General features: G+C 33.5%; 1 protein-coding gene across 3 annotated transcripts in view; it reads right to left on the bottom strand.

The window, feature by feature from the left end:
• The window catches only part of ABCC8 (ATP binding cassette subfamily C member 8), a 67960-nt gene that overhangs the window by 19564 nt on the left and 34688 nt on the right, over positions 1–13708 (bottom strand). For all 3 annotated transcript variants that reach the window (XM_058158619.1, XM_058158602.1, XM_058158610.1), the window contains 9 exons: positions 12897–12995; positions 11693–11777; positions 10531–10611; positions 8330–8467; positions 5567–5692; positions 3754–3853; positions 3392–3630; positions 2650–2816; positions 855–924 (listed from right to left, as the gene is read on the bottom strand). In XM_058158619.1, the coding sequence (XP_058014602.1) occupies positions 855–924; positions 2650–2816; positions 3392–3630; positions 3754–3853; positions 5567–5692; positions 8330–8467; positions 10531–10611; positions 11693–11777; positions 12897–12995 (1105 nt within the window). The remainder of the gene's footprint in view (positions 1–854; positions 925–2649; positions 2817–3391; positions 3631–3753; positions 3854–5566; positions 5693–8329; positions 8468–10530; positions 10612–11692; positions 11778–12896; positions 12996–13708) is intronic.

Genomic DNA, 13708 nt, shown 5'->3' with positions numbered 1-13708 from the left:
ATAACCTAGGGATGAAGCAATTTTATTGGTCGATATTTAAAAATCCTCCTCCAATAGTAGAGAGACTGCTTTAGAGCAAGGAGACAAATGGGTTCTCAATGTCGGCAAAAAATTGGAAATGCTAAAATGAGATGCAAGAAGCAATCTTTGATCCACTGCAGTCAATAGCAATAACTATTAGCACTTAGACTTATATACCACTTCACAGTGCTTTACAGCCCTCTCTAAGCAGTTTACAGAGTCAGCATATTGCCCCCAACAATCTGGGTCCTCATTTTACCAACCTTGGAAGGATGGAAGGCTGAGTCAACCTTGGGCCTGTAAAGATTCAATCTGCCAAACTGCTGGCAGTGGGTGATCAGGAGAAGTAGCCTGCACTCTAACCACTGTGCCACCGTGGCTCTGAAGTCAAAGGAGCCTGTCCCTGGGACACCTGATGGCATTAAAAACTACTGTGCAGTGTAACCAAAGGCAAGACAACCACAAACGCTGTGCTTATCCTATCTTTACCCAGCTACAGATTGGGAAGCAGTGAAGGAATTGCCATTTTATTTACGCCTGTGACCTCACTTAGGAATGTTCTGCACTATTTACAACAACCTCTAAACATGTTTACTTAGACAAGATCCAGGGCATTCAACAGGATTGATTTCTGAATAGTACGATACTGTTGGATTTTCATTTTAAGAATAAAAAATGACAGTGACATGATAGTATATAAGTGATATTATTTCACATGAATGTTATTTGTATGGTCCTAATATGATCTGAGTGTGGCATTAATTCTAATTATTGCTGGGTTTTTTTATATTGAAATTCAATACAGAAATCAGAATCCATTGTCTCTTAAATACCTGATCAATAGTGTTACAATCTGCCGAAAATCTGTTCAAAATACTTCCCAGGGGTGTTGTTTCAAAAAATCTGTAATAGATAATAAAAGCAGAATTTGACATTTCAGATTTTCTTGACTAGGACTTTTAGAATTATTTTATTTAGCAATTGTTAATGAAAAAATACCAAATATTCAATAAATTTTACAGAATTCCAAATAATTATATTATTCTAATATTCCTACATTTTGCAAGTACAAATCGTTGCTAGACCAAGGAAATGATTAGTAAATAGTTTGCATTAAGAAAAGAAAGAACAATAAAAATTAACATTAGAGTTTAAGTAAAATAAAGGAATAAAATGATATTTGCTTCTAATTAAATAACGATTCCAAGAAGCAGTCTAAATGTTCAAAATTATTTAAATTGTTTAGAGACTGGATTATTTTAATCTTTAAATTCTCATTTATATCAAAGATGAAAACAAGTTAACAAGTCAGAGAGAAGGTATGCTGATTTAGGATTCTTCTCAATGACATTACAGTTACTCAGACCTTGACTGCAGTAATTGGTCTATTAGATAGTAGCAGAGGTTACAGAAAATTCAAATTCTTTGCAGTAAAATAGGAATTACACGACCCAGCTCTGGTTACCCTTCTGTCATGCTAACTTTCAATGAAGTCAGGTCAGTCAAGCTTCTAAACACTATAAATTCTGTAAGGACATGGCGATATGCTTCTTTTCAATGCTTATATTATGATGGTATAACTAGCATAAATGGACTATCTAATAATGGAATTTCATGACATGCCATAGGTAAAGATAAAGGTTCCCTTCGCACATATGTGCTAGTCGTTCCCGACTCTAGGGGGCGGTGCTCATCTCCATTTCAAAGCTGAAGAGCCAGTGCTGTCCGAAGACGTCTCCGTGGTCATATGGCCAGCATGACTAAACACCAAAGGCGCACGGAACACTGTTACCTTCCCACCAAAGATAGTCTCTATTTTTCTACTTGCATTTTTTACATGCTTTTGAACTGCTAGGGTGGCAGAAGCTAGGACAAGTAATGGGAGCTCACCCCATTACCCAGGGATTCGAACCGCTGAACTGCTGACCTTTTGATCGACAAGCTCACCATCTTAGCCACTGAGCTACCACGTCCCCTATGACATGACATATTATACAGTAAAAATTTAGGATTTGGAATATATTTCTAATTTTAACATTCATAAATACTACTTTATTGCCACATTATGTTTCTTCTTGAACATAACAAGGAATATATGTATTGTATGTCTATATGTTTGTGTATGCATACACACACATAAACAAATATATAATACACTGGTGAAAAAAACTCTCTTTTAAATTTTATTTAATAAACTTACTTCCAATCTCCATATATACAATTGGCTCTCTAGTGGTTTATATTTAATTCCATGAAGAAAAATATTAAAAGAGAAAGGAATAGACTAAGATTCGCAAAACATATTGAGCTGGATTAAAATTACAGACTATTTGATTATGCTGATTACATTAACTTGATTAAATTAAGATTATATTATATTAAGTTATAAAAAAGCAGCATATAAACAGGGTGCATTAAATTATGAGATCATTAGTGATAAGGACTCCCCATGTCATTGTTTAATAAAATGAGCCCATTGAGACAGGAAAATGTATACTTTCCTAACACAATTCTACAGGATGCACAAAGAATGAAATTAAATGTTCAAAATTGAACATCATGGGTTAAAGATTGCACATAACTTTATTAAGATAGCATTCTCTTTTCTTGTTTCATATAATACAATACCTCATTGGGGCCAGAATAATTTTATTCAGCAGACTACAGTGAAGCTTCTTGGCAACTTTTAAGCCAGTCCATTCTACTGCTATGGATGTTACAAGGCATAATATAATCCCAACACAACAAAGAATGCTGAAGATCTTTGAATAGGAAAAATGGCTAAACTTGTATTCCTAAAAAAAAGGGAGAAAAAAAAGAAGACTATTGAAAAACTATAGAATTAGTTATTCTGTGACAGGTTTATTTTAATATGGTCAGACCAAGATAATCATTTCCAGCTAAGTTCATCTTTTCTTGACTTGATTACTTTTTTCTTGGGCAAAAAAGTAATCAGTATTTGGAACTCAATTTTCACAAAGCACTGGATGTGGCCTGAGATTTAAAATATGTTTTATCATTCTTAATAAAATGGGAAAAGATAAAGTTTTCTTCATAGCCAGTTTTAAGACCTTATGACTTCACTGATATTTCCATACTTTCTTGGCAACTATACCCAGATGGTTTTGGATTTCCATCATTTTTTTTTCCAGCACACCCTACAATTGTGGCATTTTTTTTAAATAATCCACCCTCCAAGTATTAACCAGGTTTAGCTTGGTCACTAAGATATACTAATACCAGACTAAATGTATCTAATTGGTGGAACAGAGGAAGGGAACTCATCTTGATGAAGTCATGCTATGAGAATTTATAATAAAAGATGATGGGAAGAAAAGACATGGAAAGGTGAGTTTTGAACCACAAATACCTGACAAAAAGAGCAGTTTGTCCCTGTCTCAGAAGAAATAGCATCAGATGTCCACAAGGCTAGCCAATAGTCAATGGACACCATGACCAAATGTTTTAGAAGTTGAGAAAAGATCAACAGAGGCAAGAAGAGAAGTCCTGCTGAACTGAGATACTTTCCACATGCTTGCCATGACATCTCTGTTCTTCGATGAAGGACAGAAGAAAAGTTGTCATCATCATCACTTTCAGGCATCTCTTCTGTAAATTGACAGGAAGAGAACTAATGAATTATAAGAAAATTTCCTTATTGCTTATTATCTAAATACTGACAAACAGTAACTGATGTTAATGAAAATAAATCTTTTTGTAAAACTAATTTACCATCATCCTCTTCTTCATCTTGGAGTAGGACTTCTTGAGAAGGCACTGTATTTTTAATATTCTTCTTATCTAATACAGTTTTTCTTTCAATTAGAGTCTCCTAAAAGGTAGGCAAAAAAAAATAATTTGAGTACCACCGTTATTATTAATATATTTTTCTGTCAAATAATTATATTTCAAAATTGTTTGGATATTAAAAATTAAATGAACCAAATAAATTTGAGGCGATGAATTTTTAATTCCATTAAGGGACACCCAGGACATATATTCCATACAGTATATCATTTGAGGTTAATGAAGATATAATGTTATGATACTATAACGGCTCAGCCATTAACACGGATGAAGGAATTAAACTATTATATGAGTTTCAGAAGCTGGATTGGCATATCATTACTCTTGTGTTACTAAATTTAAAAGTGATGGACAGGATTGAAACTGTGACACATAAGTTGCATATGGAAACACATGTAAATGGAACCATTCCAATCTTCTGAACTTTACTTTATAGCTGAGTCACAATTTTGTATACTGTGTTTCAAGGGAAAAGATTCACACTAGATAACAAGAAGTATCCTAAGTGGAACTGGGAAGAAGCAACACCGTAGATTCATCATGACATCTAACATCCAGTGTATTTTTTCATTGTTTTATTCTATCCACTTTCAAGAATGGAAAAAAAAATCTCCATTGCAATTAAAAAATATTCTCACTGTCTCTAAGCCTAGAGTTCCTTTGCTCTATAAGACTCTGAATCCAGCGGGACCCAGTCATGTTGGTATTGTATGTATTGTTGGTAGCAACTTTTCATTGCCAAAGGTTTCTGCTGGTGGAAAACAAGTCACTGCATTGCAGCTGCAAAGAGGCCATCTTTGAAAATTGTAATCGCTTTCAGCAATCTTGTTCAAAAAGTTAGGATTGCAATGTTAAAACACAAACTTCCAATTTTCATTTAATTCTGCATGGTTTACTTCACTGACATTTTTTTGAGTATTCACATGACAGAATTTTCCAACAGAAATGTTAGCTTGTTGAAATGCATGAATGTAGGAGGGGAGGAATAATTGGAAGAAAAGGTCAATTTTATAAAAAAATGTACAGTATTTCTCACTAGTACTAAGTTTCATTTTTAAAAATGACCATTCAAATATCACTACAACTAAAACTTGTTGGTCATCATTCTTTACATGGAATTAACTTTTTTTGTAGTAAATCATTTTGTTATGCAAGAATATCCTTTAATTTGAGTAACTTTGTTTTTGTCAAGAAGACTATTTTTTTCTTTTAACTTCAAATATAGCTCTATATTTTAAAACTATAAATGTTTAGTTCTCATATGACATTTTTCCTGAACTGGTACTTAGATGTTTTATGTTTCAATTCTCAACCGGCACGGTACCCTGTTTCCCCCAAAATAAGACATTCCCTGATAATAAGCCCAACTGGGCTTTTGAGTGCATGGCAAGAAGGTCAAGTGCTTATTTCAGGGTTCAAAAAAATATAAGACAGGGTCTTATTTTCAGGGAAACATGGTAGTTGCCTAATGAGAATAGAAACCCTATGCATTTTTTTAATCATTTGTATATTATTCTTCAGAACAATATTTTCCAAAGATAATTTATAGTGCACTAAAACAACCATTTAAATTACAGGAGTTAATAATTTCATTTTATAAATAGTAACTTCATAAAGTCCTCCAATGCAAAATACCTTTTTAAAATATTAATATCTAAAGATATTAAAATGCCAGGATAAACATTTTTGCCAGTCACTTAGGTTATGATTAGATTAAGAAAAATAAAACAGAACAGGCCTTTTCTAGTTCTTGGTCCTGGCGATTCATTAATGTTTTCCAATGTTCAAAGAGCTCAGATTCAGATTTCTGGATATCCTTAAGTGTGCCTTCTCGCTGAATGGTACCATCCTTCACTGCAATAATCTGGAAAAATCAATGTTTTCTTTTTACATCCATTAATAGCTGCTTTTGTTATATGGGATTTAATTAAAATGTAATTCTTCCAGAAGAAGTAGGATTAGAAAGATGACATTCTGTATGCTTAGTTCTATATCAGTATTTCCCAATTTGACAAAATTAGAGCTCAAACTCTCAAAATTCCTACCAATTACAGTATACCCTCTGCAACTGAAAAAAAAACAAAACCCAAGCCAAAGAATATCTTAATAGCTATCCTAATCAGGATAGATTTTTTAAAAAATTGCACCTATTTAAAATGGATATTCTTAAAAATTTTGGGGAAATTTCACAAGAGGAAACAGATTATTACATCTTGACCAGACTATGATGAAACTGCTGCATTATAAGGTAACATAGCAACTCAAGCTTGTACTCCTAAAGTAAGGCAAACATTGATTATGTGTATAACTGTTAAGTCAACTCCAGTCATTTGATTCATATTTAACACTTGTAGTTTGGAATACACATATGGATTTTAGAAAACAACAGATTAATGCATTTTACAACATCCTTCCTCTTGCTTTCCCTTTCCATTAGATACTTAGCAAGGCAACTGAGTTGAACCATAAATCATGGTACAAAGTCTTTACAATTGTTTGTGTTCAGCTATCAAAAATGCATTACAAGTGGAAGATTAAGTGCTTTAATATGTGATCTATGATCATAATAAAGATTTGATTTGATAAGTGGTTTAACTACAGAAAGAAATAGAAAAGAGCAATGGGGTTGTAGGTCTTGCAAATGATGCACTTTGCAATACAAGCTCTGCCTATTTTGGATATGTATATGATTTGGGATACGTCTACAACATTATGAGGCCTGCATCACAATTCTGCAATACTGCTGGCATTGTTCTAATCCTCCTTGCTACTACTGTGGGAACTATTGGAAAGGATTTTTCGTTTTTAGCAAAATTATTTGGATTTGGAGAGATTGCAGTGGCTCACAACTAAATGTTTGTGTCTGTTTTCTTATAAGTCCTTTTCAATCAATTGGATTGTTTACTGAACCAAATTTCTGCAAGATATCTGATCAGTCTTTTCTCTTCAAAGACTTTAAGCTACCTCTAAGTTGTCTCAGGTTTCCCATGAAATGCCTGAAAGTATATCAGATTAACTACAATTTGAAATGCTTCCCTTTTTGGACATTTATTTTAGGATTCTTTAAAATTAGGCCATCTTTCGATAAAATGCTGAATTCCTTTCCTCCAACAATGTTTTATGGATAGGATCCAAATGCCAATAATTCAATATTATTAGTGGAATTACTCCATCATTTAAATACTACTTGTTCCTACTTAGTACAATAGATTAAGCTCAGAAAGACTGAACAGTACAAGACCATCTAGTGGAGTGGGTTTTAGATTTTAATGATTGAGCCACTGCATTGCACTGTTTAAATTACTGGCAAATTCATAAATGACAAGAAGAGAGATTAAAACACATTTCAGAAATCAGATAAATTACTAGGTTTTGATGCAGTAAAAAACCTTATTTACATATTTATTACATACAACAAGAAACAAATTTGAAGGCCCAAGAATTTAAATTAAATAAATTGCCCAGGTTTTAATCTGTGAGCAGAGGCTCTCTCCATAAGTCTAAAGATGGAAGTGAGCAATAGAGTTGGTGAGCAATAGAGACAAGATGATCTCAGGAAGGCATTCTAACTTTTGTATCTCCTTTCCCACTGAGGTCTGTTCATTTTAACAGTTTTAATGGAGCTTTTCTGAAATACATTGCAATTTAATGATGCTCTCATTTATTTTTAATTATGCTTTTGCATAGTTAGGGGCTGAGATAAATAGCAACAGCAATGGCACCTAGACTTATTTTCCACCCCATAATGCTTTACAGCACTCTCTGAATCCTCAGTTTATTGACTTCAGAAGGATAGAAAGCTGAATCAATCTTGAGCCCGTAAGACAATATTCCAGGTTGTGGGCAGAGTTTGCCTGCAACACTTTAACCACTGTGTCATCAGGGCTCTTTATAAATAACTATAATTTTTATTAAAATTTTATCTCTTATTATAACCATAACAAAAAGGTAGTATCCTATTTAGACGATAAATAGATATAAATTTCCAAAAATAATTTAAATGTAATGGAAGAGATAGGGAAATGAAAACCTACTCCTTTCCAAATCATACTTCACTGTTTAATGCAAATAAATATGTCCTAAACATGCAAATACGCAAATGAGACATGCATTTTACTGCTTATAATTGGTTGCATTAATGAACAGAGATTAATTAATACAGCATGAATTGCCCTGAGAGTCTTACAATGTTATCTGGGGTAGGGTTACCAGGAACTGTACAATTCCAAGTTACAAAGCAAATATCTACAAGGGCTGCAATGATATAACATTATCATTAAGGGCAGGTGGAGGCATAAAAACCATAGTTAAACACTTATGTAGCAGGGACACAATTTACCTGAATTCATTGCCTTCACTCCCTCCCCCAAACCAGAACAGTTTAAAAATACTTAATAGTACTTTTATAATTTAAAAGTACTCGCTGAATCACACCTACACACCATTTTGAATATGAACATAATATTAAGATTAACAAATCAGTATAAAGAAGCTTCATTACCCAGTCAGCATGGGGCAGATACTGTAGTTTGTGGGTAACCAAAACAATGGTTCTTTTGTCTGCTCTTAGTAAATTCAGAATTCCTTCTTGCATGAGATGATCACTCAAGTGGATATCTAATGCTGAAAATGGATCATCCTAAAAAAAATAGATATTAACCAACTAAAGATATTCTGTACTACTTCACTATAGTTGTTCCATTTTTAAAATATTTTAAGAGAGTTAAAATCAGTGCTTACTGACAAAATGGGTTGCAATGGGATATAGGCACTGGAAATAACCAATTTATTTTATTTATTTATTTATTTTTGTTTATTTATTTATTTATTTTGTCACAACAGTATGTATAAGCATAAGCATGAAAATAACTATATAAGTATATATATAAGCGTAAGTATGTAATAACTATATTAATTGGATATAATGAAAGGAAACAATAAGACAGGAACGGTAGGCACATTTGTGCTCTTATGCACGCCCCTTACAGACCTCTTAGGAATGGGGTGAGGTCAAGAGTAGACAGTTTTTGGTTAAAGCTTTGGGGATTTTGAGAAGAGACCACAGAGTCAGGTAGTGTGTTCCAAGCATTAACAACTCTGTTACAGAAGTCATATTTTCTGCAATCAAGATTGAAGCGGTTAACATTAAGTTTAAATCTATTGTTTGCTCTTGTATTGTTGTGATTGAAGCTGAAGTAGTCTTCAACAGGAAGGACATTGCAATAGATGATTCTATGAGTTAAACACAGGTCCTGTCAAAGGCGGCGGAGTTCTAAGTTTTCTAAACCCAAGATTTCAAGTCTGGTGGCATAAGGTATTTTGTTGTATTCAGAGGAGTGGAGAACTCTTCTTGTAAAATATTTCTGGACACGTTCAATTGTATTGATGTCTGAAATGTGGTATGGGTTCCAGACAGGCAAGCTGTATTCAAGAATTGGTCTAGCAAATGTTTTATAAGCTCTGGTTAGTAGTGTAGTGTTTCTGGAGAAGAAGTTACGTAAGATTAGGTTTACAACTCTTAAAGCCTTTTTTGCGATGTAGTTGCAGTGGGCTTTGGCACTTAGATCATTGGATATGAAAACTCCAAGGTCTTTAACAGGGTGGGGGTCATCTCTAAGGTAATGTCCATCGAGTTTGTATTTAGCGTTTAGATTCTTTTTTCCAATGTGTAAGACAGAGTATTTGCTGGTTAAGATTTGGAGTTGCCAAGTTTTTGACCATTCTGACACAAAGTCAAGGTCTTTTTGAAGGGTAGCTGTATTGTTGGTAGTGTTAAATAGTTTGACATCGTCAGCGAAAAGAACACAATTACTTTTAATATGGTCACAGAGAAAATTAATGTAGAATATGAAGAGTGTTGGTCCAAGAACACTGCCTTGGGGAACGCCGCTATTGATAGGAACAGGATTTGATAGGGCACTGCCTATTTTGACCACTTGTTGTCTGTTTGACAGGAACGCTGATATCCAATTGTGGAGGGGTCCGGAGATCCTGTAGGATTTTAGTTTTAGGAGAAGTTTGTCGTGTACCACTGAGTCAAAAGCTTTACAGAAGTCTATGTAAATTGTATCTATTATTTTGCCCTGATCAAGATTTGTAGTCCATATGTTTTTGCAGTGAAGAAGTTGTAAGTTACAAAAGTTGTAATTTACAAAAACTAGGTACAGTAAGACAGAAAGAAGAGAATTCAAGCTACAATTCTCATTTTTCCAGCCCAAGGGAAAGGCATTTGCCAACTTTGGTAACACATTATCCCTCTGTGGAATGGGTTTGACTATGCCATTATTGCCTTTGGGGAAAGGGCTCTGTCATCATTGGGCTGTGTAAGTGTAAACAGCAACATTAAAGGTTCAGAAGCAGTGAGCTAACACTCTGAGCTGCAAAAGCCAGATTATAAAGCTGGGCTAGCTGGGAATGTTAATAAATCCCAGATGAGACAGAGAGAACAAATAGCAATGGAAAATTATTTCTAGAATTTCTCTGTCCACTGTGATCTTAGATGTGTCAAATACTGGGAACTGGCATCATACTGGAGAAAATATTCTATTGACATTGTGGATCCAGTGTACATATTCTCAATAGAATTGGTTGTTGTTAGTCCAGCAATTTTGGAATGCTGGGTTTTTAGGTTGAAGAATGCCATTTATAGAGAAAGGAAAGCCTTTTTGGTTTAGATGGTAGAATTAGTAACAGTAAACCTACCAAAAATACCACATTTGTCTGTTGATAAAGAGCTCTTGCTACACTGATCCTTTGGCGCTGACCTCCAGATAAATTAATACCCTTGGGGAAAAGATAAAATAATTCAATTAGAAACATACAATTTTGAGACATTATTATTCAAACTATGCTTTCCCAAACCTGACATTTCAAGGTACGCTTAAAAGGTAAAGCAGTCAAAAGTACAAAAAGGTATTAATCAAAATACTGAAAATTTTCATACTCATTCTAAAAATACCGTAATTATATCTGAATAATGGATATATTATTTCTAAATTACAAAAGGGTTCATCATTCAATTATTCATCCTATTAAGAGGTCCTGCAGTCAATGGTAATTATTCCCAGGATACAGCTGGAAAAGTAAGACTGAGGTAACAACTTAGTCAGGAACATGGTGTTCATGACTTAGAAATTATATAAATCAATGCAAGTTTAAATAGCCGTCCTTTGACAATGCTAGCAACCTCTATGGCATAGCTTAGCTTCAATGTCTTCTATTGTTCCTTCGACATTCTCTAGCATTCTAATATTTCTCTTTACCTTTTAATATTGCATTTTAGCCATTATATACTCTACTGATACTACCATGTCCATGAAAGAACATCAATTACAAGTCTAGATCTACTAAAGCAATGACCAAAATGTCTAAATGAATAATGAATAACAAATCTAGATTATTGCTGTTAGATGACCCAACTGTTTGAATATCTGAGCTTCTAGATTAGACAGAATTTTCATTGGTACCTAAGGCAGAATAAATATCTTTTTTCATGATTTCAACCTTCAGTAAGAAAATATATTCCATGTTTATTAACAAATGCCTTTCTACTTCTTACTTTAACTGGACTATTCTAACATGACTTTCATAAATGCTTTCTAGATAATGAAAAAATGCTTTGTTTAATAAATATACTTTCCCAATGCAGTATTTCAGTCAGTGTCAGGGACACCAGAGATACTAACTGAGGTACGGCAGATAGAAGAAACGCTGTAACGCTGTGTATTAAGTAGAACCTTTGTACACCTCAGATCCTAAGGATCTTTGCTGTACAAAGCCGTATCCTCAAACACTAGTTACAGATTTAAGACCATAGGATAACATTTGGGTGCTTAATGTTTTCTAATTATACATAGCCACTAACCCTTTCTCCAATCTGTGTTTGGTCTCCATGAGGTAGTATGTCAATATCAGGCTGAAGACAGCAAGCATCAATTACTGCTTTATACCTGTGGAAACAAAAAGGGCAATTGTCAATTCATGTGGAGATTGCCTCACCAGCATATTTCATGTACTTAAAAGCAAGATTAATCAGCTGGAAAAGTCACACATTGGAAAATGCATGCTTGCTAAGCACTTATTTTTCCAATGGGAATCCCACCTGTTTCAGGCAAATAAATTATACTCTAACTAATAGCTCACTGTCAAATATTTTGAAGCTAAAAAAAGTGTGCCTTGCTTCTGTGTTCCTTGGAGATTATAATCTGTAACTGCCTTTAGGGGCTTCACGATCTAAATGATTGAAATCAGATTATTTGCAAGTTTAAACTTGTCAACACTATAGGTCAAGAGTATGTCATTCTTTTTATTAGTACTGAGAAGTGTAGATTACTACAAAATAAATTGAAAAAAAATGTAAAATGTGATGGCGGTATCTAAAAAAAATAAACATCAAAAAGGGTTTAGGAGAAGATGTTATAATAAAAACTGTGACAGTTCTATATTTAAACTGTTGTTTAATAAAGTAGGGGTCTCCAACCTTGGCAATTTTAAGACTTATGAACTTTAACTCCCAAAATTCTGGGAGTCTTTATTAGCACTAATAAAGAGTGCTAAGACACTGTGTATGTTAGAATTATTCTTAAGAATAAGAATAATTGAGGTCATCTTGCCATGGATCTATCATGATAGTGATTCCATGTTATTTCTGCAGAATGTGAGAGTATGACTTATATTGCCTCATAATATTAATCCAAACATAAATAAATGACTTCTTAAAGAAGGCTGTCAGAAGCAAATGTGGCATATTATAACTAAAAAAATAGTACGTAGTTCTGAAATTTACTCAAACCCATTGGTTACTTATTTTATAAGTAATTTTCCAGGTTGGAAAAATACATTATTTGAGAGACTTTTCAGGAAAAGAGATCTCCCCAATCAATATGGATTGATGCTTCAGAACATTACGTATTTGAAAGGTAACTATATCTGATACAACAACTCAACATTTGCACCATTTGCATGTAGCTAGGAAAATAACATCGTCAGCAACAGTAAAAATGTTTACAGACAGGATGATAATGAGGATTGACTATAATTAGTTTTTACATGGCTCTTAAATACATTACCTTTGTTTATTGAAGGGGCTTTCAAAAGTGATATTTTCTTCCACCGTAGCATTTAACAACCATGGTTTCTGAGAAGCATATGCCACTGGCCCTCTTTTTCTGAAAAAATACAATAAAATAAAAGAACTCATCCAAGTGTTTTTATGTATGATGTCTATTTATTTTCAAAGATACTGAAATGATTCTTCACTATAATGTAGCTTTTATGTCTTCCTTCAAAGACAAGTTAATATTTTGTATTGTTCATAAAAAAAAAGGAATGAACAATGTGGTGGCAATGTGGTGAAGATGCTTGCCTCCCACATAGAAGGTTGAGAGTTTAATCCTAGGTAGTGGCAGATATTTCTCTCCTAGGGTACAAGGGAAAAAATACTAAAAACTCTGAGTGGTGTCAGGAAGGGCCTCCTGCCAGTAAATGCTCAGCTCCAACCAGTCTCCCTGACTCTACCCTGAATTAAAGGATTACAGGATCATAAAAAAGGAGTTCATAAAAAACGGAATATTGTCATTAACTGATAGTTAAGTTATTCTTTGTAAATTTGTTCAGCTTAGCTATATGCAAGGTTGTAGTGAGATTACTTTGATGTCAACTTAGTTCCCAATTTGATATTTTTTACATATATAATTTTTTATTAAGAATTTTGATTATAACAGTAAAATCTTATACAAACTAAATTTAAAGAAAAAAGAATAGGGAGAAGGAATAAAAAGTGCAATACAAAAAGGAGTAGAAAGAGAAAAGTTAGAATATAATAAACAAAAGAAATGAAGATATGATTTCGAATCTTCATCACAGCAAATATAAACAAATT

Source organism: Ahaetulla prasina, chromosome 1 (assembly GCF_028640845.1).
Source record: "Ahaetulla prasina isolate Xishuangbanna chromosome 1, ASM2864084v1, whole genome shotgun sequence".
In the NCBI taxonomy this organism is placed as follows: domain Eukaryota; kingdom Metazoa; phylum Chordata; class Lepidosauria; order Squamata; family Colubridae; genus Ahaetulla; species Ahaetulla prasina.
Note: the sequence above shows the minus strand (reverse complement) of the source record. Positions and strands in the feature narration are given on the sequence as shown.